We start from the raw sequence: 22,160 nt of genomic DNA on the forward strand, positions 1-22,160 counted from the left end.
CTTTTCAACTCAAGAGAAATGTAAAAAAAATAAATAAAAAATACCATAAATAAGACCAATTCATTCTATTTAAAGTGCCAACCTTGGGGTCGGGACCCCATGTCGGGTCACCTGAAATGTCTAGTAATTGGTATATATTTAAAAAACAAAAAAACATGGGTTGAAAAAACTGCTTAACATGATACATTTACAAATTTTTGACTTATAATTATTTTTCAAATGAACACATCACGCACAATAAATATCAAACAACGATTTTCAACACTTAAACTCTCAAAAAAATTATGTCTGAGTGGTGCATCTTGGGTAACACTTTACTTGAAGTTTAATACATAAGGCTGACATTACGCTGTCATTATTATGACAGGACACCTGTCATTAGCATGAATAATGCATCATAAAGGCTGTCATTAAGTGTTGTTCATGACCCTAACCCCACTAGATCCCTCCACCGAAACCAAAAAATGCCAACATAGCTCTAAAGGTGTTATAATTTAGCGAATGACATTTAATAACAGTATTCATGACACCTTATTCATGCTAATGACAGCATAATGTCAGACTTTTGTATAAAACTTCACGTGTTACCACATCTTGCCACTTTGTGCAGTAATCCTGGCTACTCTGTATTAATAAAACACTTTAATAAACATATTTAATTAATTATTTAATAAAACTAATTCTAGAAAAAAAATGTCTCTGGGGTCGTTGGACATTTTTGATATCAAAATTGGGTCACAACCTCTGTACCAGCTAAATGGAACATAAAAACAGTGTTAAATTCAAACCTAATCATGTCATGTCATGTCAATCATGGGTACGTTATTAACTTCAGGGTCAATGAAACCAGTTTGTTTTACTTCTGAGTTTATTATTAAAGACAATGGAATGAGGACCACAGATGGCCACAATGTTTTCTGTCTATTCATCACATTGACTGTTGCAAAGTAGGTGAGAAAAGCAAAGCAGACGTTACCAGTTCTCCCGATGAGACAAAGTGTCTGTGGTGTGTGGTGGAGCAGCCTGGCAGTAGTGATGATGTAGGAGGTCTGACACAGCAGCAGTGAACAATGAACAAAGACGTGAGTCACACTCAGTCACACGTTGTCCCCTTCACAAAAATATACAAACACACACACACACAGGCATCTTTTATTATCTAAGTGTGACCGGGCATAGAGTCGGGGATCATGTAATAGTGTAGAGCGCACAGTTGAGTAGAAATAAGCGACTGCGTTTATTCGTGCACTTAGCAGTGTTTGATAATACTTTAATGGCAGTGGCTATCCGTACGTAGCCGTAGCAATATACCGACAATCTATCCGTACTTGGCACCACTAATTGGCCAGTTTAGGTCACGTGATTAAGACGTTGCGTACTTGTACTTCTGTTTGCTATTAATACGTAGATTCCTAAACTATGTTACGGACTAACTAACCCTAACCCTAACCCTAAACTACGTTACAAACTAACTAACCCTAACCCTAAAATATGTTCCAAACTAACTAAACCTAACCCTAAACTACGTTACGGACTAACTAACCCTAACCCTAAAATATGTTCCAAACTAACTAAACCTAACCCTAAACTACGTTAAAACTAACTAACCCTAACCCTAAAATATGTTCCAAACTAACTAAACCTAACCCTAAACTACGTTACGGACTAACTAACCCTAACCCTAAAATATGTTCCAAACTAACTAAACCTAACCCTAAACTACGTTACAAACTAACTAACCCTAACCCTAAAATATGTTACAAACTAACTAAACCTAACCCTAAACTACGTTACAAACTAACTAACCCTAACCCTAAAATATGTTACGGACTAACTCTAATCCTAACCCAAGTTACGGACTAACTAACTCTAACCCTAAACTACGTTACAAACTAACTAACTCTAACCTTAAACTATGTTACAGACTAACTTTAACCCTAAACTAGTTACGGACTAACTCTAACCCCAACCCTAAACTACGTTACAAACTAACTAACTCAAACCTTAAACTATGTTATAGACTAACTAACTAACCTTAAACTATGTTATAGACTAACTAACTCTAACCCTAAACTACGTTATAGACTAACTAACTCTAACCCTAAACTACGTTATAGACTAACTAACTCTAACCCTAAACTACGTTATAGACTAACTAACTCTAACCCTAAACTACGTTATAGACTAACTAACTCTAACCCTAAACTACGTTATAGACTAACTAACTCTAACCCTAAACTACATTGCGGACTAACTAACCCTAATCTTCTGAAGTGGATTTCAATTTCTTGCCACCGTGAATTCGTACGTATATCGCTTGTTCAGCCATTTTTTCTTCTGATTTGAATGTACAGAATGGTCACATGACTTCCGGTAACGTCATAGGCCACGTACGAATAGCACCGGGGGGTTGTCCATACGGCTGCGTACGGAAAGCCACTTTGTTTGTTTAATAATACTTCACGGGTGAATTAAATAACCTACAAACAAACAGTCACCAACAAATTACAAACTTGTTAAAAAACAAACACATAAATAGTTCTCAGGTACAAAAAAAAACAAAAGGTTCACGAAGAGCTTTACAAAAATGTTACACATTTTAAATCCTTACACTAAAATCATACACTCACTGTAATTTAGTCTGAACACAAATGTGTTTATTCAACTGTTTAGATAAGTGTTTCTCAAATGGGGGTACGTGTACCCCTAGGGGTACGCAATGAGACTAGGGAAGTGTTTCTTAAATGGGGGTGCGCGATGGCACTACTTTGATAGAGTTGAAAATTAACAAATGTGAGCAGGAAAATATGGATTTAATGTTTATTTTTAGTCCAAAATGATAATCATAATACCAGGTGGGAGATGACCGGAAATGATAAAAGCTATAGAAATAAATCTATTCTGGAGGTACAACTGTTTAAAATAAAATACACTATATATCTGAGATGGCGCAACTCACCAGTAATCCTGGCTACTCTGTATTTGTAAAACAGTCAAACAAACATGATCAAAAACTAATTCAAGAAGAAAAAATTGTCTTTGGAGCTGCCTGAAATTTCAGATATCAAAAAAGGTTGGGAAGAACCACTGTGCTAAATACTGTTTAATTCCACTAATTTACAAAATGATATAATTTAAAAATGTTATCACTATTACTGGTATTCTGAGGAAGTCATACAAAGGGGGTACTTGGATTCCACAATAAGAGAAAGGGGGTACTTGAGCCAAAAACCTTTGAGAACCACTGGTTGAGACCATTTTGAACATCAAAAAACCCATCACCCACTTCTATTTGAAATCTTTTTTTTTTCGAATTCACTTTACATTTTTATTAAATAAAACCATTTAATAAAAGTAAATACATCAACTTATCGCCAGTTGAAAATAATCGGCCAAACGCAAGTATTTTGTATTCAAATCTGGTCTATTTCAAATATGTACGGTAGTTGATTGGTCTTGCTTTTAAGACTATTCTATACATTTACTATCTTCCTGATAGAAATGCACAGAGTATCGACTATAGCAAGGTGTGTACTACTCATACTTGTAAAACATGCTCTGATATATAACACAGTTCGATAATTGTAGCCTCAACTAATCAGATTGTATTTATCACTTAGGCAGTTTGGCTGTTAAAGAACAATATTAGCTGTGTGGAAATATTTCAAGGTTAGTTGAAATGGCAATAAAAGTGAACTAAAAATAACAATATGTGCAAAATTGTGTTATTTAAAAGGCCGTAGCATCTGCATTTGCATCTGGAGACATTCGACTACTTATATTCGAACTCGATAATGAATAAAGTTAGCAAGATTTGAAATTAGGGCCTCGTCTAAGCTCCACCCCCCATCTTCCCCGTCAAAAACCACACCCCCACAAGCTTAATATATAAAAAAAACAAATGCCCCAAAGCAGAACAAATACGATAGTTACCTGTCCGAATAAATCCAGGAAGTTAGTGAGATAAGAGGAAATCCAGCTTCCTCGTCCAGGCCCTAGGTCAGGGGTCGTCAAACTCATTTTAGTTCAGGGGCCAAATACAGAGCAGCTTAATCTCAAGAGGGCCACAGACTTTTAGAGGGAAAATTTGTAATTTCAACATTATTGTGCCCAATGGTTTTCACTTCTACGCATACATAAAATACTAAATATGTAAGAAACCAACAATATGCAAGCAATAAGTGATAAATATCAGTCCCAACAGGATCTTTAATTTAAATTTCCTAGATTTTGTGACCAATTTTTACTTAATTAAAGGAAATATTACTGAGAATTTTGAGTTTTTTCAACAGTTTAACATTAAAAATAACTGCAATCATGTGATATAAGCGCCTGGAAAACTGTGAGCCCCTGCAAGTATTGTTGAGTTTCATTTACACAATGATTCATGTAATCGCTGTGGTTTTTACTTTCTCCTGGATTTGGGCCGGATTTGGCCCCCAAGCCATGAGTTTGACACGTGTGCCCTGCTAAGTGATCAATAACTGTTAAATCAACTAATACACTAATAGTGTCAGTAATGTGAATGAATGTGTCATTGTTAGATGACAGTCAATGAGCACTTGTTCAACACTGTAAGTTTTTGGACTAAAGATAAAGTCAGAGCCTTAAAATAACTGCTGAGGAGATGAATGTCCTGGTTGTTCCAGAGGCGCAGAAACGATGTCTCTGTCTCAGAGAGGCACGGAGCAGATACACAGGAGCTGAAATAATAGCTGGGATATAAAGACACACCAGTGACAGCAGAGCGTGTCTGTTGGCCTCATCGTCATCCACGCCGTTACAGCAGCTCCCGCTGACATGATGCAGCTCCCGCCGTGTGTTACGTGCACGTTACCCTCGAGTCCCTTTCAAATCAGACAATGAGCGAATCCCGACTCAGCAGAGTTCCCTGGAGAGGGAGAGAGAACGTGCAGCTGATTGGAGCAACGACACACTGTAAAGATGTGTGCTTTATTAAAGCTGATGTTGGTGAAAAGTGTGAGTTAGTCACACAGTTATTTATTTAATGCAGAACCGAGGACAAAACCAGCTCTGGTTTCCATTTGTTTTTACTTTTCAGTCATTGGTTGTCAAACTGAATCAGATTCAAACCTCTGATTCTGGGGACACCAGAGGTGAAAGTAACGGATTACAAGTACTCATGTTACTGTAATTTAGTTGCTTTCATGGGTAGTTGCACTTTTTTGAGTATATTTCTAAACTGGTAATTTTACTTGTACTTAAGTACATTTTAAAAAGGAGTAAAGTAATTTGTTACATTTTTACACCCAATCGTTACTGAATAAATTTTTAGTTTTAGTTTCAAAATGATTAACAAACATTGTGAAACTACACAAAAAATGATCAAACACATCACATCGTAGCCGACCAACCAGATTACATGTAATGTACGGTACCTAAACAGCATTGTCCATAAATGTAGCTATACTTAGAGTCTGATATATATATATATATATTTTTAAGTGAATTCATTGGTGTTATTTTATTTTAAAAATAATTGTACATTTTGAAAATAAACATTTTACTGCTTATTTATATATTTTTTGCTGTACTGTTATATTGACCAATATCTAATGTTTATTTTATTTTTACCCTTATTTTTTTCTTTCTGTATTTGTATTTTAGTAGGGGTGTCCCGATCCGATATTGATATCGAACATCGGTCCGATATCAGCCAGAAAACAAATATCGGATTTTATCGGACTGCATCTAAAATCTCCGATATATATATTTATTCAATTGTAGAATACTGTAGATATTATGTTAGAGGTTAAAATGTATGTAACCAATTGGTTAATAATAAATGGGTCAGTTTTTCTCATACCTACTGTTGCTGACTATTGTTCTCTGTTTGATTAACATCACTTGATCAAGCCTTGTAATTTATTTTATTCAGAGATACCTTTGTGGAAAACAAATGAAGTTCCAATGGTGCAAGATTTTGTCTCTTCCTTTTAAGTTTATACACGAGATGTTTACTGTATGCAAGGGAACCGTGGCAAGATTTATTACCAAAAATAAGCGTGAGGGTAAAAGTAACTAGTAACTTTTACTTTGAGTACTATTTAATTAAGCTGCTTTTAATTTATACTTGAGTGTTTTATGTATGACTTACTTGTACTTGAGTATAACTTCAATCAAGTAACAGTACTTCTACTTAAGTAGAATATATCAGTACTCTTTCCACCTCTGGGGGGCACCATCTGTTATTATTATTAGTATTAATTAAAGGTTACAGGTAAGTCAGATAGAGAGCAGAGTATTCTACCTAGTTGTCATTCTGGTAGCATCTGAACCTGACCTGTCAAAGGTACAACAACAACAACAACAGTCATGACACTTAGTTGGTTAAATGGGTCTGAAATGTTCAATTATTAGTGACAGCACAATTGAACGGTATCATTTCTGTTGAGAGCATGAGAGCAGACAACACACAAACAACACTCCATCCATCCATCCATCTTCACACCCACTTATTCCCATTCATCAGGGTCGCGGGGACAAACAAACAACACTATTAATTATAAAATAAGGCCTCAAAATACCGCGTACGATCTGCAAACGCAAAAACAACACACATGTTTTCTTACAATGTCAGAATGACTGAAAAAAAATCAGTTTACTTTAAATAAGTACAGATTTAAATTAAAGTGTTTTAAAGAGGGAGTTTATCACAAAACGAGATGTGTTTGGTGCTAAAGTAAAGCCATTTTTGGACAGGCTGAAGCTTAAAGGACAACTGTCCCACCCCTCTATATCTGATATTTAACGGTTCAAAATCTATTGGAAGGCTTTGCACTCATCAGACCAGCTTCTTTTAAAACTCCCAAAATGCCAAGCTAACGGACTCAAAACACCACTCACTTTGTTGTTGTTCTTCTTCTTTGTCTTGTTGTTGTGTACACTAGTTAAAATTGCCCGGTGCTTGATTTAGGCCAAAAAAAAAAAAAAAAAACGAATGTCAATTTCTCATTTATGATGCTGGTTGAATCTAACATAGATATTCTATGAGCGGATGAGCCTCTCTGAGACTTTTTTTTTTACTCTGTGGAACCGAGTCACTTATTAAACCATATCTTAAAACGCACTAGGGTGGTTCACATCACATTTTGCCTTGTTCCTATTGATATTTTGAAACCTCTGTCCCAAAAATTGAGCCAATATACTATCAGTAAAGAGTGGCACACTTTTTCACAAATCTTTTTGCTCAACCAAAGAATTCGTAACTTTCACAGATATGAGAAACTTTTTATAATTAATCGTTAATCCCTGTATTTATACTAAATGAGTAAGAACATTAAAACAGTGGAAATTCTATTCCTGAAAATAGGAAAAACGTCAACAATGTCACCCCTAAATGTGTAGCGATTGACTCCATTTTTGGGACAGATGCTTACAAAGTCATTGTGAACAAGGTAAAAAGCGATCTGGCAAAATTTGGCTAAAAAGCATTTTATAAAACACCCTAAAACACACTTTAATACAAAAGCCTTTAGCAAAACTTCCATTAGTTTTCTGTGCGTTTTATGATTTTTCAGGTGTCAAATTACCAGTACTTGTGAATTCATCGCAACATTGTCTGTGTAATTATTTTATTAGTTCACTTTTGGGTGATGAACACTATTATTTATTGTTTTTTTTAAATTTATTTACTGTGAAGCACTTGGTCTACATGCTGGGTTGTGCAAATAAAGTTGATAGATGGCTTCATGAAACGCTAGGGCCACTCTAACCACAGGCTTGGCTCAAAAGCTTCTAAAAGCCAGTTTCATATCAGATCCATCAACAACTATTATATACATTAATTATTATATTCTTCCCAAGCTTTCAAGCAAACATCTTCATTAACATGCAGTCAGCCCTGTATTTAGTTGTGACTCACCACTTTCCTGGACTTGTCTCTGGGTTCTTCTCTGCGTCCGCTCTGAGAGAGAGCAGGTGGTTGTGAGGGGCGGATGTTTGTGGGTACGGGCCGAGGTGACGGCCTGTCAGTTCTGTTTCTCTCTACCTCTGCGTATGGAGGGAGTGAATCCGTTCTGGGACTGGGTGAGCAGCTGCAGTGTCCGCTCGACTCCCCGCTCGTCTTCTTTGAGCTTCCCCTTGAGGGAGCATCTGAGTCTCCCTCCCGGAAAGCTGCACTCTTTTCTGGATCGAGCCCTCGTAACTTAGCCTTACGATCCAACAGGCTATTCAGGAATGTGGCGTCATAGTCCTTTTCCTGACAAATTAAAGGAGGACCAACATTTGGTGGAGGGGAGGTTGTGCGCTTATTGTCCCACGTGCCCCTCCTTTTCGTAGGCGAGGAAATGGGGCTTATATCACTTCTTTTACTTTTGCCTCTCCTTGGATATTCCTCGTGGCCGCTGCTGTCCCCACGTTCCCTGTAGGCGTTGTGGTGATGCTGTGAAGGACCGCTGCGGTGGGATGGATACCCGCTGAATTCCTGCAGCTCTAATTCGTAATCGTTTCTGTCCTCTTCCCATCGGTCAGCTCGTCTTCCTCCTCTCTGATAGTAGGAGGCAGCGAACTCCTCCAGCTCCTCCAGGGAGCCGGTCCGTCCTGCAGCTTGGTACGTCTTCCTCTGCAGGTGTTCAGAACGAGGGTTCCACCTGCACACAGCAACAGAGCAGTCCGTGTTTAGAGTCAGGGGCGTAGCACCACATTTGGGGCATGATCATTTAGTTCTTTTCATGCATGTTATATATATATGCATTCCCTCATTTCACCTTCTCTCCCTCTCATTTATTTCCTTGCATATTTGGCCTGGTTTTCCTTTCTTAAGGAAAGACATGGTTTCCTGCTGCTGTCTATCTCCCGCTCCTCTACAGCGCAGCAGTAAAAGCACATGTGGGTCAAACCATTAGCACTGTTTTAAAGGGGGTGGTAACTAGAGCCCTGATGAAGCATGAATAATTGTTTTTAGTGCAAAACTGTGCTTAACAACTAGCTTATTTTCACACGGGGCCCTTTTCATTTCAATATAAATATTCTAAAAATGTTTAAAATGCATTTTCGTACAAATTCATACTAAAACAGACTTCTGAGGCCACCTTCCTGTCTTGTGCCCTGGGGACTCAGTAGCCTTTATCCGCCCCCCCTCAATCCGACGCCCATTATAGCGTACATCAGAACATAAAATCTGGGCTATGGGACACTGAACATAGTCGTACCTGATGTGAGTTTCCTCCTCGCTGTGATTCTGCAGCTTCTGATTCCGACCGAGCCTGTGTGACTGGGAGGAGGACGGCGTGTCGTCACTGTGTCTTCGTGCAGGACGGGGCTCCTCCTGGGAACTGCGAGGCTCTGCATCTGGTTGATGGTGATAGGTGTGGGCGGATGCAGGGCTGTCCCGGTAGCGCTGTGGTTCGGGGCTGCGATCGGACGGAGCATCACGATCAGGAATAGCTGGCAGAGCTTTGTTTTGGACGTTTCTGTACGTTTGGCGGAAAGCGGTTTGTCCTTCATGGAGGGAGCTGAGCTCAGACACGCTGCAGGCTGAACAATTAAAACATTTAATCAATAAAAAGTTAATTACATGATAAAATTTTGTGTTTTTTAAACAAAATTTTGAGTGTGAATCAAGGTTGGCGTCAATTACATTTTCAATTACAATTATGGTGAAAAACTTTTTTCAAATTCCCCTGAAAGTAAATTACAATTACATTCTCAATTACAGTTCATCACGATTACTGATCCTGAAATAAATAACACCATAAAACTTAACTTGTGTTAGCTTTCTGTTAGCATCTCTCATGATAAGGGTTCAGTTTGATCCATGTCTTAAATCAGCTGCAAAATACGCTTAAAATATCACCTAATTTGCTTCTTATCTCTTGTTAAGCATCCTAATTCATTAAAATATTGGTTTTAATATTTTTGGTGTGTGCATCTGAGCCTTTTTTCTGTCTATATACCCCTAGATTTATATATACAGTATATATATATATATATATATATATATATATATATATATATATATATATATATATATATATATATATATATACTGTATATATATATATATATATATTTTTTTTTTTCTTTAATGGTAAAATGATTTTTAAGATTCACTGACAGGTACACTTTCCATAAAAATTACAAGTCAATTATCTGAACTCAATAACAATTAAATAATGGCTACAACAGAAACATATTTTGTCAAGTACATTCACAATTATAATTGTCATAACTGTTATTAATTATCAATTACAATTGACCCCAACCCTGGTGTGAACTGCAGAAAAGAAAGTCAGTCTCCAGGGAAATAAACATGCCAAATTCATTAAAACTCATGCCTCTATGTCACAACAACTACAGGAATTTCAATGGGCAGGAAGCACAGGAAGGCATGCCAAAGGAAGCTCAAGAAAATGAACAGCCAAGAAAGAACACAACTAATGACGTAGAAAGCATCGTAAGCAGGCGTCAGTGGGTAAAAGAGAACCCGCGGTGACGGATGATAGATCTTACAGTGGTGACTGGTGGACCTAGCTGGGTTGAAGTGAGCCAGTTGTTTCTCTACATACTGCAGCACCCTGAGAGAGTCCTGATCCTGAGAGGAAGGCATACGATAGGGAACGCCCACAGCACACATCGGCACTGGAGATACACACTGGACTTATCATCGTGGTGACAACTGAATTTTTCCCACTTTTTTAAGGATTTTGATTTCATATTTAAATTGTCTGATATCACAGATCTAATTGAAAAAAATGTAAACATCACACATTTTTTATTGTTTGCCTGTTATCCTTAAAGCTGCAGTATGTAAGTTTTTTTTTTGGCATAATTTGGTCAAAATCCATAATCACCTTTGAGCATATTGTAAATCAACACTGAACATCTTCTCCTTCTCTCTGCTTTATATTTAAGCTTTAGAAATCCAGGAGCATAACGCTGTATTTTAGCCAATCAGAGACCTTTCTACAGAGTGTTCCATTAGCTGTTTTGGGCGTTACTATTGGCTGCTCGACTGAAGTCAAGCGCATTCACGTACCATCGGTAGTAAAAACAGATGGGATAAATCGCTTGTAAACCTAAGAGAAGCATATCCAAGGTGGAGAGAACATTATTTTGCAGTCTGGATGTGGAGTGTCTGTCTGCTAGGATCACTGTGGCTGCTTGTGTGTGAGCTTTGTGGCGGAGGAGGGGCTGTGAGCCTCTTACTGGCCTCACAGCAGTGAGTGATATTTGCTTTCATGCCTCTAAAACACCAGAAAACTCCCTAATAACACAAGATAAAGTCCCTACATTTGTCACTAGTCTCTATTGAGAAAAAAGTTGCTAAGGGCTCCACAGTTGTGCGCGTTCACAAGGATAAGGGATGATAGATTTCAAAACAGGGAGGGGAAGGGGGAGTCTGGTTGTTTCTATACAAATCTCACGATTCTACATACTGCAGCTTTAAATGTATTTCAGACAAAGACTAAAAGCTTGATAGAGAGAAATGAATCTCAAATCTAGTTACTAATCAAAGTCTTCCCAAACCCACAAAATAAGACCTTACCTGTTGCTACTACGCTGCCATCTGTATAGGGGATTGAAGACACATTGTCCACCAGAGAGGGAGGGGCAATGGGAACCATAGTTGGAACACCAGAGACAAAGTAAGGAGGAAAGGCAGAGGTCTGAGGGGTGGACGTGCCGGTCTTGATGCCCTTACCTGCCTCATACACTGAAAACAAAATAAAAACACAAAAAGTTAAAAGGAAGAGGAAATAATACACTGACATTAAATGTATTTACTGTGTTGACACTCACAGTGTCTAGGGCAGCAGCAGGTGTCGGGGCAGCACCAGCAGCTAACGTAGCAGCAGCAGGAATGAGGACAGCACTGGCACCAGCAAACCCCAAGCAACAGCAGGAAGAGGACGCTGCCCAGCGCCACCGCCACCACAAACACCCACTCTGTAGGTGCACACAACACAAATGTCTGAAAATATACACATGACGACATTTTGATCAAGATGAGATTATGGCTGTTGGTTTTCACCAGACTGCAGACTTTTAAGGGACTGTAATGAAACACAATTAATTTTTTACATAATCTTTTTCTTTTTAAAGTTTTCTTTAATCTCATTCGGTCTTTGATGTCTGTTTGGAAACTATTTACATAATGTAAAAGTACAATATGTTAAGGTTTCATATTTTTAGTCAACTTTTTTTCAGGAAATTTGATCTCCTGACATGTTTTGACTGCGAACTGTCAGCCTTACTCAGAGACATCTAGTGATTACTTTGATGTAACTCTTCAAGTTATTTCATAAGGAAAGCATCAAAGCATCTACTGATCACTTAGATGTGTCCCCATGAGTTGTTTCTGTGCAAAAAGAACTCATGGTGACACATGACAAAATTAACATGCTGAAATTATCTAAAAGTATACTACATTTCTTATTTTCCTCTGTGAAAATATACTTTTAAAATGACAGCAGCAGCATTGGAAGTAGTCTTCAAAGACATTTTAAATCTAATTTGCTAATTATTCAAAGTCAAAGTCAGTTTTATTGTCAGTTTTGCTTTATGCACAAGGCATACGTAGAACTGATTATTGCATTCCTCTCAACATGTTTTGAAAATAAACCACGGGTAAAAAAAAAAAAAGTATTATCAGGCGCATAATACAAGTAGATGACATAAACGAAATTAAAATAAATAAATATTAGTAATAATAGTCTAAATAGTAAGAGTAGTGCAATATGGCAGTATGTTTGCTTTCTGACAGACAAATTGATCCCTTTATTACTCTTCTGTAGTTATTATTTACCACAGAGTGTCTGTTGTGTCTCAACATCTGGTATGAGGTGAAATGTATCAAAAATGGAGTCAGGCTAATCACTGTCCTCCTTGTCTGGCAAAGAAATGCAAGAAATCATGGTAATGATGGAAAAAACAACTCAATGCATTTGTTTACGGGACTCCACATCCCACAATGAATAGTGCCAAACTTTTAAGAAAACTATCTTAAACGATTTCTAAGAAAAGCTGTCCCCTTTGAGGATACATCGAACAGAGTTAAAAAAAACGACACAAGGGCAATAACACGGAAAAGATATTTGCGAACTTCTAATTTTCGAACTCCATCAAGGTATTGATACCCTGAAGACGTACACCGGATTTGGTGATCCTATCTTAAACAGTTTCTGAGAAAAGCTGCCCCCTTTGAAGATACCTCAAACAGAGTAAAAAAAAACCAGAACAAAGGCAATAACTAGAGAAAAAAAAATTGCGCACTTCTCATTTTTGAACTCCATCAAGATATTGATACTCTGAAGCCACACACCAAATTTGGTTATCCTATCTTAAACAGTTTCTGAGAAAAGCGATCCCGTATAACGGACGGACAGAGCTCAAACCTATATCTCCTTCCACACTTTGTGGCGGGGGATAATACACCTAAAATACATGTACACACAAAGGTCTCAGGTCTAAAAACTACAGATGAGATATTGAGTGATGAAAGCCATCATCCAGCTGTGATACTCCACTTTACAGTAAGTTTAGATATGGTTTCTATTTTCTAATTGGAACAGAACACAGGAAAAGGAAAAAGAGGCGAGTAAGGGAAGTCTTTAACATTGTTGAGTATATCAAGGACAACATTCATGCTCTGACAAAGTCACATGCACACCTAAAACAAACACACACTCTGACACACACTCACACAGGAAACCTGCTTCAGATGAAGGAAGGAAAAGGACAGTCTATGCTGCTCGTAAGATACCAGAAATCAGGCTGTTACAACAAAAAATCATGTAATGTTATCACGCGCACACTCACACTCACACACACACACACACACACACAGATATCACAACTGTTTGTGAACATTCACATTCACTGACTCAACAAGTCTTGTTAGAAATATTCTGGCATTATTTAGAAAGTGTTTAGAAAATATGAATGCTGTGTTTTCAATTGATGCTAATAGACATTGGTGTTCATTTTTACAGCAAATTTTGATTTGTTATTAAAAACAAATGAAACATAAAATGTATAATAACTCAATAATGTAACAAAAGTGACAAGCACAAAATGTTAAAAAAAAAATTGCTATCAGACTCGTTAAGGCAAAACAGGCAAAACATTTTTCCCCATTTTTCACCTTGATAACCTTTTTCTTTCTTAATTTCTTTCTCTCAAGATTTTAGTCAACGCATATTCAATTTGGCATATTTTGACTAAAATGTACTGCAACTTAAGTTTTAGGCCAAATTTAGTCATCTGGGCTATTTCAGATATAGTCTAGTTTTAGTCACAAATCACATTATGACAATTTGATATAGTCGACTAAAATATAAAGCAAAAGAGTTTATGCATTTTCTAAAATTTTAATAACCATTTATCAACCTGATATGGGATGATGTCAAGGCTTGTCCCGCCTTCCAGCAACAAAAATAGTTTTGATTGTTTATTTTCCAAACCAATTTTTACTCCAACCCCAGTAGTTTCATGCTATAGTCTGGCGTTAGCAAAGTCAGCAACTGTGCCTGCTCAACGCAAGAGTATTCAATTCAGTGCAAACATGGCAGAGGAAGCTACGCTGGGTAGGCTGCCAAAGGGTGTAAGAAAAAAATCCTTTCAGTGATATATCGCGATATTTCACTGTGCGATTATTGTATATTTAAACAAAAAAAAAAAAAAAACATTTAACTGCACTAACATATGCATAGCACGTTTATAGGTGTATGTGGTTACTTAAAAACGTAAAAAAAAAAAGATCTGTTGTAGAAACAAAAGTGAACCTTTTTAAAAAAAACTGAATTCGACAGTTTGATGAAGATACCGCTTGTTTTTTATATTTGTAGTTGAATTACAGTAAGTTACCATTTACTTGTTCTCGCAAGTTAAAAAAAAAAAAATTAAACTATTTCATATCATTTTGCTCTTGTAAAGGTGAAATGTGTAATCATTGCTATTGTGATTTTAACATCTGGTTTAGTATCAGAATATATTGGGATATGTTGTGTCGTGACATGCAAATTCGATGCAGTTCAAAACCTTATTAATCAAAATTGAATCAATTCAGGAAATTGGCCATGATACCCAGCTCTACAGGTGAACATGAAAGTTTAATATTTTGATTTAGTCCTCGTTTAAATGCTTTGTTTTTTTCAATTATTCACAATTTGATAGTCTAGTTATTGTCACTTAAAAAAATATAGTCAATGACATTTTTTGTCACTGGATGACATGCTAACCAAAACCATAACTAATGATCATACAGAGGCTCTTAATGTGGTAGATGACAGGTAGGGATCAGGTGTTGGGATCATAAAACCACACACATGAAAACAGCACCATCCAAAGAAATGATTCCTGAGGCAAAAAAAAGAGGAGCCAATAGCAAGGTTAGTATGAATGAAGGAAAGCTACTGAGATAAGACACATTATGCCCCTACCTGGCATAATCTTCAAATCAAAGCCTGGCAGCAGATCTCCAGGCTCACCTGAGGAACCTGCAGAAACAGAGCACAGGTGGAGAGAGGAGGAGGAGGAGGAGTTGGTACAAATTGAGAAGATTGATTCAAAGAAGGTTATTGCTGCAAGAGCATGCATTAAAAGTGAATTAAAAAATAAAAAGAAAGCACACGTCACGAGAAGCACAGAGTGCAGAAAGAGTGACAATCAGCCACAGCTGTGAGAGAGGATGAATGCAGAGATGCAAAATATAAAGTTGTGATTTCTGTTTCATCTTACACACATGATGAATACACATTTAAGAGAAAACCAGGACTAGGATGATCTTCATGAGCAATAATAAACTTAACTAAACTAATATCCCCGAGTTTTTCATGTGCTGTGTCTATTTAATTGGCTTTATTTAAAGCTGAAATCCAGAGTTTCTGAGAAACAGCCTCACTTCCTCCCACTGCCTCTTAGGGTTGGGAACCTCTGGATACCTCGCGAAACGATACGCGATACAAAGCTCACGATAACGATTATCTCACGATATGACGCTACTGCGATTATCGATATATTGGTCAGAAATCAATCTATGATAATGTATGACTTAACAAGAAGAAAGAAAAAAAAAGATTAAGAGAAACATACCAATGTAAATGAATGAAGTATTTTCAATAGTGCTTTCTGTAAACAAAAAATAGGGTCTTTCTTACCAGTGACACCATTATAGTGAAATATTCCAGTAAACAATATATTGGTTCCTTCAACAAACAGTGACACAATTTCTGTGAAGACCAACCTGCACATTTTAGTGAAAAAGCAGAAAAGATTTTGAAAAAAAAAAAAAAACGATAGCGCGAGCGTATCGATAATCGATCATGCAAAAAAAATATTGCGATATATCGCCGTATCGAGATATCGTCACACTCTTACTGCCTCTACCAATCTACCAGAAGCCACGCCTCTACTTTTCTGCACGCGCATCGCGTAACATAACAAGGTCGCATCGGGTCTCATTGATATAGGTCTATGGGTCATATTTACCTGTTTGCTGTTGTGACGCACGGCCTTGTTTCCGTGCAGAGTTCCACATGATTGATTGATTGACAGTTTCAAAAACAGAAAGTCAAAGCCTATTGGTTGTGTGTATTCGTTTCCATTTGTAAAGGGGTCTATAGGACGAAGGAGGGACTTATATACATTAATGTATATGAATGACCACCAGCAGTAGATCATAGTAAAAGACTAGTTACTAGGTATTTTTTCACATTTCAAAAGAATCAAACTTAAACATAGATTTCTCAGAAACTCCTGATATCAGTTTTAAAGGAGGCCAACAGCTGTCTGAATGAAACATAAACACATTGAATAGATAACAGTGTCATAAGCTTGGACAAAAATGTGCATATTTCCCAGTAAGTGAGATTTGTGGAGCACTGTGCGAAGGAAAAAGAGCTGCTGAGTGTGTGATGTGAATTAATGGCTGTTTTACTGCTTTTTTTTTCTGTGTAACTATTGGTGAAAAGAAAACAGAGCAGAAAACAAGGAGCTGGAAAAACAGCATAAAATGGATGATGTGGGCCTGAGTCTGGCTGATGGTGCACATACTGTACCTTAATGTTTGGCTAAACCATCTCTTCGCTGGATTTAAAAACAGAAAAAGATCATTACATATGCTGAAGAACACTTACAAGGCTTAGGTGAAATTCAGAAGTACAGTATTTATATTTTATATATACTTTTTAATTGGTCTTCTACTCATGTGTTCCATTCAGACCTAAATTTGCTGTTTTTGTTAAAGGAGACATATCATGGTTTTAAATCCTTCCTTTTTATATATAAATCATACAGTTGTGGTCTATATAAAGCGGAACTGCAAAGCTTGGGTCTGAATTCCTCATTATTATAGCTCCACAGGCCCCTTTTCTACCCTTTTCTGATGTGCTTCTGAGAGCAACTCGTTTTGGTGCGGTCTCTTTAAATGCAAATGAGACACTTCATACCCCGCCCCCTCTTCAGGTTGCAGAGGTGACACTCGGTTCAACTCCACCCTGTTCGGCCATTTTTGTAGTTTGATAGAAGAGATACGATTATGTAGCGGCGCAGAAAATGTTTATTCACACGTCATTTAAAAATGTCAACAACAGAAGACTTGTCCATCCAGCCTTACATGTTCGAGCCAGAGTCGGACCCAGCGGAGCGAGATGAAAATGAAAATGAAGATGATGAACCTGAAGAACCCTAACAAGTGAGCTAACACAAGCGCCGAGCTAACACTAGCGCCAAGCTAACGTCACAAAATGCATTTTAATACAGTCTTTTCGGAGACAAAAACGTCAAAATGAAATGACTAATGAAAACTTTAGACTTAAATTAAACCACGTAGGCCATATCATCAAGGATCTAAAACGAGCACACAGCGCTAACATATGAAGACGGTGCAACTGCTAATGCTAACAAAACAATGACAGGGACGTCTTGTCATCACACTTTTTAGCGTTATTTCCAGCTTACCGAAGTGCTCTGTTCGTCGTCTCCAAAGATAGAAGGAATTGAACCCTCAATCAGACAAAGTCTTTCGGCAAATCCTTCTTTATACTGGTGGAGGTTGCAGAAGCAGTCATCACGCGGACACAAAAATGACCTTACCCACAGATGTGGGTACATTTCCGTAAAAAATAAAACTCAACCAGGCACTTCGAAAAGGTTCTGATGCTGGGAGACGGTGTAATGAAGCGTGTGGGTTACTACATCCAACAACCAAACATTTTGACTTATCCTCTCGTAACTTCGGAATCCTTGAGCTTGGACTACAAAATAAAAGCGAGACATAAAAATGGCGGATTGCTCGAAGTGTTGGGCCTGGAGTCGATGTCCTAATTTGGCAGTTCCGCTGCAAATACTGTGACGTTATTGTTCAAAAAACGTAATAGAGAATAGAAAAATCGAAACAGATATAGAAAATATGACCAAAACAGAATATAAAGATATCAACGGAGCACCTGAAGAGAATAATTTGAACTTTTCTGTACTTCTAAACAATCTAAATATACAACAAAATGCATTTAAGGGCTAAAAAAGTGGATTTAGCATGATATGTCCCCTTTAAAGTTATTCTGTGTTTTACGTCTTACATGGTTTGGAAAATAGATTTTGTGAAACAACTTTTAACAAGACATACAGTAAGACAGAAATACTATACAAGTAGTGGTTAATACAAGGGCAAAGCTTAACATGTGTTTAAAAAAATGCACTTAGTGTAGTTGTTTTTAGTACAGACAATAATTGAGAACATAAAAAAGCAACATCATCAACGTATTATATACTTTTTACATTTTTAATTCCTAAATATTTTAGGTTTTTAATACATGTTTAATGTAGTACAAGAACTGAAGCTTAAAGCTGTGGGAGCTGAACATTTTTTTTATTGTCAGATAAAGACATCAAGGATTTTTTAAATTAAAAAAAGATTAAAATAATAATAAAAAAAAAAAATCAAAGATCATTGGCTAAAAAAGATGTAAAATGTTAAAAATTTCCACTCAAAAGGTTGTTTTGATCTCCACTGTAAACACTTGACACAATTGACATTTCAGAAATGTTTTGTGCATTGCATTATGGGATGTGGAGTCCTGTAGAAGGATGCATAGAAGTGTTTTTACTTAATTCTTTCTATGATTTCTTGTGTTTGCCCCAGAAATTCTGCCAAAGCGACTTCCCAACAATTGAAAGTTGCCGCAAAACAATCGCCGATGTTTATTTTGGGGCTACATGGGAAAATCGTGATCCATCCGAAATTGAACGTCTCACAGCGTGACGTGATATCAAGAGGAATACCGGAAACTAACTAGAACAAAAACTGTGTCAAGTGAAGTGAATTACTTTCATTTTTTCAATGCAATTTGAAATTAAATTTAACACCAATTTCACAGTAAACACAATTGGGTAAAAAAATGCCACATCAGTTACAAAGGGTTAGGGTCCATTTTTCTAGTGTCTAGTTTAGGGCCCCCAAAGTAAACACACAAAATGACAGTAAAATAAACAAGACAAAAACCGAAGAAAATGATCCAAATCACTCAAAACACACAAGATGACCATACAAAAAGCCAGAAATCTATGAAACAACAAAAAATACAAAAAAAAAACATAAAGAAAAATCTTTGTTGGACAAAGGCCTGAACGATTAATTGCATTTGCAATATTATCACGATCGATTTTCTAACTGCAAAGGCTGCAATTTTGTCTTTTTTCTTGTCCTGTCTTGTTAAGTTCAGAGAGTGTTTAAGAAGTGAGTCCACATGTTTACACGTTTCATGAAACGTGAAGTTAGTTAAATATGTTGAAGAACTAAAGTCACAGATTTGTTTGCTTTATTGTTGTAATCTGTGCTTTAAAATCTATATCTTATATTTATTTAAAGTTTAAATAAATCTGAAATGGTTTATTATGAAACAGATTGATTTATTGCTTGTGTTCATTGAAAAATACATGACAAGAGGCCCTTAAAAAAATAATCGCATATTAACTCGCAATCGCAATATTGAGGAAAAAAATTGCAATTAGATTATTTTCCAAAATTGTTCAGCCCTAGTTGGACTGGCAATTTTCATTACATTTACATTTCCCCATGTTGTTGAGAGTTGCTACAAGCATGACGCGCATCTGCACAGAGACCCGCTGCAAACACGTCACTGTTTTGTAGTTTGTTCCTCTGTCGTGATGTTACGGTAAATTATATATGGTTTTAAAAACGAATGTTACCATTTATTTTGAAATGTGAAACTCATTAGAATCATATAATTGTACTTATTATTTGTTAGAATTTAAGACTTTTGAAAGATTGATTTTTAATGGCAATTAAGATCTTATTTCATGAATTTAATGCCTTTTAAGTGTTTTTAAGGATCCGCGAGAACCCTGAATACAGGAAATATAATTTTCTCTGTAATTAATTACATTACAAACATTATCAGAAATAGGATGAAATCTACTTTAAATTCTACTTGTGTTCTGTTTATCAGCTATTCAGTTCCTGCCGTTTGTAGGACATGTCTCATAGCGTAATCGTCCCTCTTTGTGTCACTGTACTCTGAAGCCTCCTACACTTTTTTTACAGCTTCCCTGTCCTCTTTACCGTGAAGCCATTTGCTGAAAAGACAAAAGATGCCCATGCCTCACTCTGTGGCCCCTGTCGTTGTTAGGGAAACACAACACAAGTACCTCACATGACATCTTCACTGCACCAAAAAGCAGAAAGTACAGCATTTTGCTAACATAATGAAGGTCTGCAAATAACATGTGAAACATTGTCATAATTATCCAAAAACATACAACAGTGATTAGGTTCAAAGAGTGGAAATGGACAGCTTTGTACAGAGTGTGGTTTTATTTGTCTAGTTGTAGCTACATCTCTAAGGCCTGCCAGACAAATATTGAGCCGCTGGCATCAAGCGCCACTGTACCTCCCAACGGTTTCTATGGCAACATTTGGAACTGTACCCCAACACTCAGACCATGCACTGTCAAACAACACATCATGCTTACATTTACACACACACACATACACAGAAACACACAAACAAGCCTTGACACATGGAGCACATATGATTGTTCATGTCAAATGCTTGAACAAATGTCTATTATTCTGCTCTGTGTGTGTGTGTGTGTGTGTGTGTGTGTGTGTGTGTGTGTGTGTGTGTGTGTGTGTCTGTCGTAGCATACTATAGGAGTTAATTGGGTTTCCGTGGATATAGAACAGGCCCGACTGTCCAGGATGTGTCAGTGCTTGGTGTAAATCAGCTCGTTAATGCCTTTGTTTTGTTCTGGTGGAAGCGTCTCTGCTTTAAGAGCCATGATTTTAGCAGAAAAAGAAAAAGCTTGGGACGTACCTGTAACAGCACTGCTGGGATGCAGTCAACCAGTGTTAAGTATTGAAGAAAATAAAAAATAATTAAGTAAATCCTGATCAGATTTTCAGCTGAATAATTGAATCACTTAAATGCAACTAGGGTTTCCTGTAAAGGGTGTGGTGTGGCTATCCTGTCTCCTGTACATCAGCGCTTCCCAAACTGAGGTATGTGTACCCCGAGGGGTACTTGAATACCTCTCAGGAGGTACACAGAAGCATTTGTCAGTTTATTTTTTAACATTATAGATTTTTTCTTTACATCCACACAAACTTTTTTTTCTCATTCATCAATAATAATTTGTGGCACAACTCATTAAAATATACACCAAAAGGTGAGGTTCAAATTCTAAAATGAGCAAAACATCAGAAATAAATGAATGAAAATGCCTAAATTCAAGGTTAATGTTGGACGAGACACAGGAAAGAGTTTAGATGAGCCTGAAGACACAAGTAAATATTGTATAACATGAGGTAAGGGGTATTTACAATAAGAAATAAAGGCTAAGGGGTACATGAGGTTTGGGCTTCCAGAACTTCTATTCTGACTACCTACAGTAACATAGAATGAAAGTAGAGCCAATTTACCGAGAACCAGGAGCTCCACAGAGGCTTCATTTTGTCCCTCCAGGTCATCAGATATAATCACTTTGCAGGTATAAACTCCACCGTCTCCCCACTGGACCTCTCCCATCCGCAGGTCTGCCTCTGCAGGGTTAGGGTAAAAACAACAACAACAACAAGAGGTTAAAATGAGACACAGACTGCTGCAGATCAAACATCACATGAACCAAATTATTTTGGAGGAAAACTAACTCGTATTTAATTGTTTGTTAATGCATTG

General features: G+C 37.1%; 1 protein-coding gene across 3 annotated transcripts in view; it reads right to left on the minus strand.

The window, feature by feature from the left end:
- Positions 1–4,338: 4,338 nt before the first annotated feature.
- The window catches only part of LOC114455228 (immunoglobulin-like domain-containing receptor 2), a 28,922-nt gene continuing 11,100 nt past the window's right edge, over positions 4,339–22,160 (minus strand). Inside the window, exons 3-10 of one of the 3 annotated variants that reach the window (XM_028436322.1) lie at positions 21,905–22,024; positions 15,405–15,461; positions 11,764–11,910; positions 11,510–11,677; positions 10,474–10,602; positions 9,174–9,498; positions 7,886–8,612; positions 4,339–4,891 (exon numbers count right to left, since the gene is read on the minus strand). In XM_028436322.1, coding sequence (XP_028292123.1) covers positions 4,856–4,891; positions 7,886–8,612; positions 9,174–9,498; positions 10,474–10,602; positions 11,510–11,677; positions 11,764–11,910; positions 15,405–15,461; positions 21,905–22,024 — 1,709 coding nt within the window. In that variant the 3' untranslated portion in view covers positions 4,339–4,855. The remainder of the gene's footprint in view (positions 4,892–7,885; positions 8,613–9,173; positions 9,499–10,473; positions 10,603–11,509; positions 11,678–11,763; positions 11,911–15,404; positions 15,462–21,904; positions 22,025–22,160) is intronic. The other 2 variants (XM_028436331.1, XM_028436340.1) reach the window with 2 other exon arrangements.

This window comes from Gouania willdenowi, chromosome 3 (genome assembly GCF_900634775.1).
Source record: "Gouania willdenowi chromosome 3, fGouWil2.1, whole genome shotgun sequence".
NCBI classification, from domain to species: Eukaryota; Metazoa; Chordata; class Actinopteri; order Blenniiformes; family Gobiesocidae; genus Gouania; species Gouania willdenowi.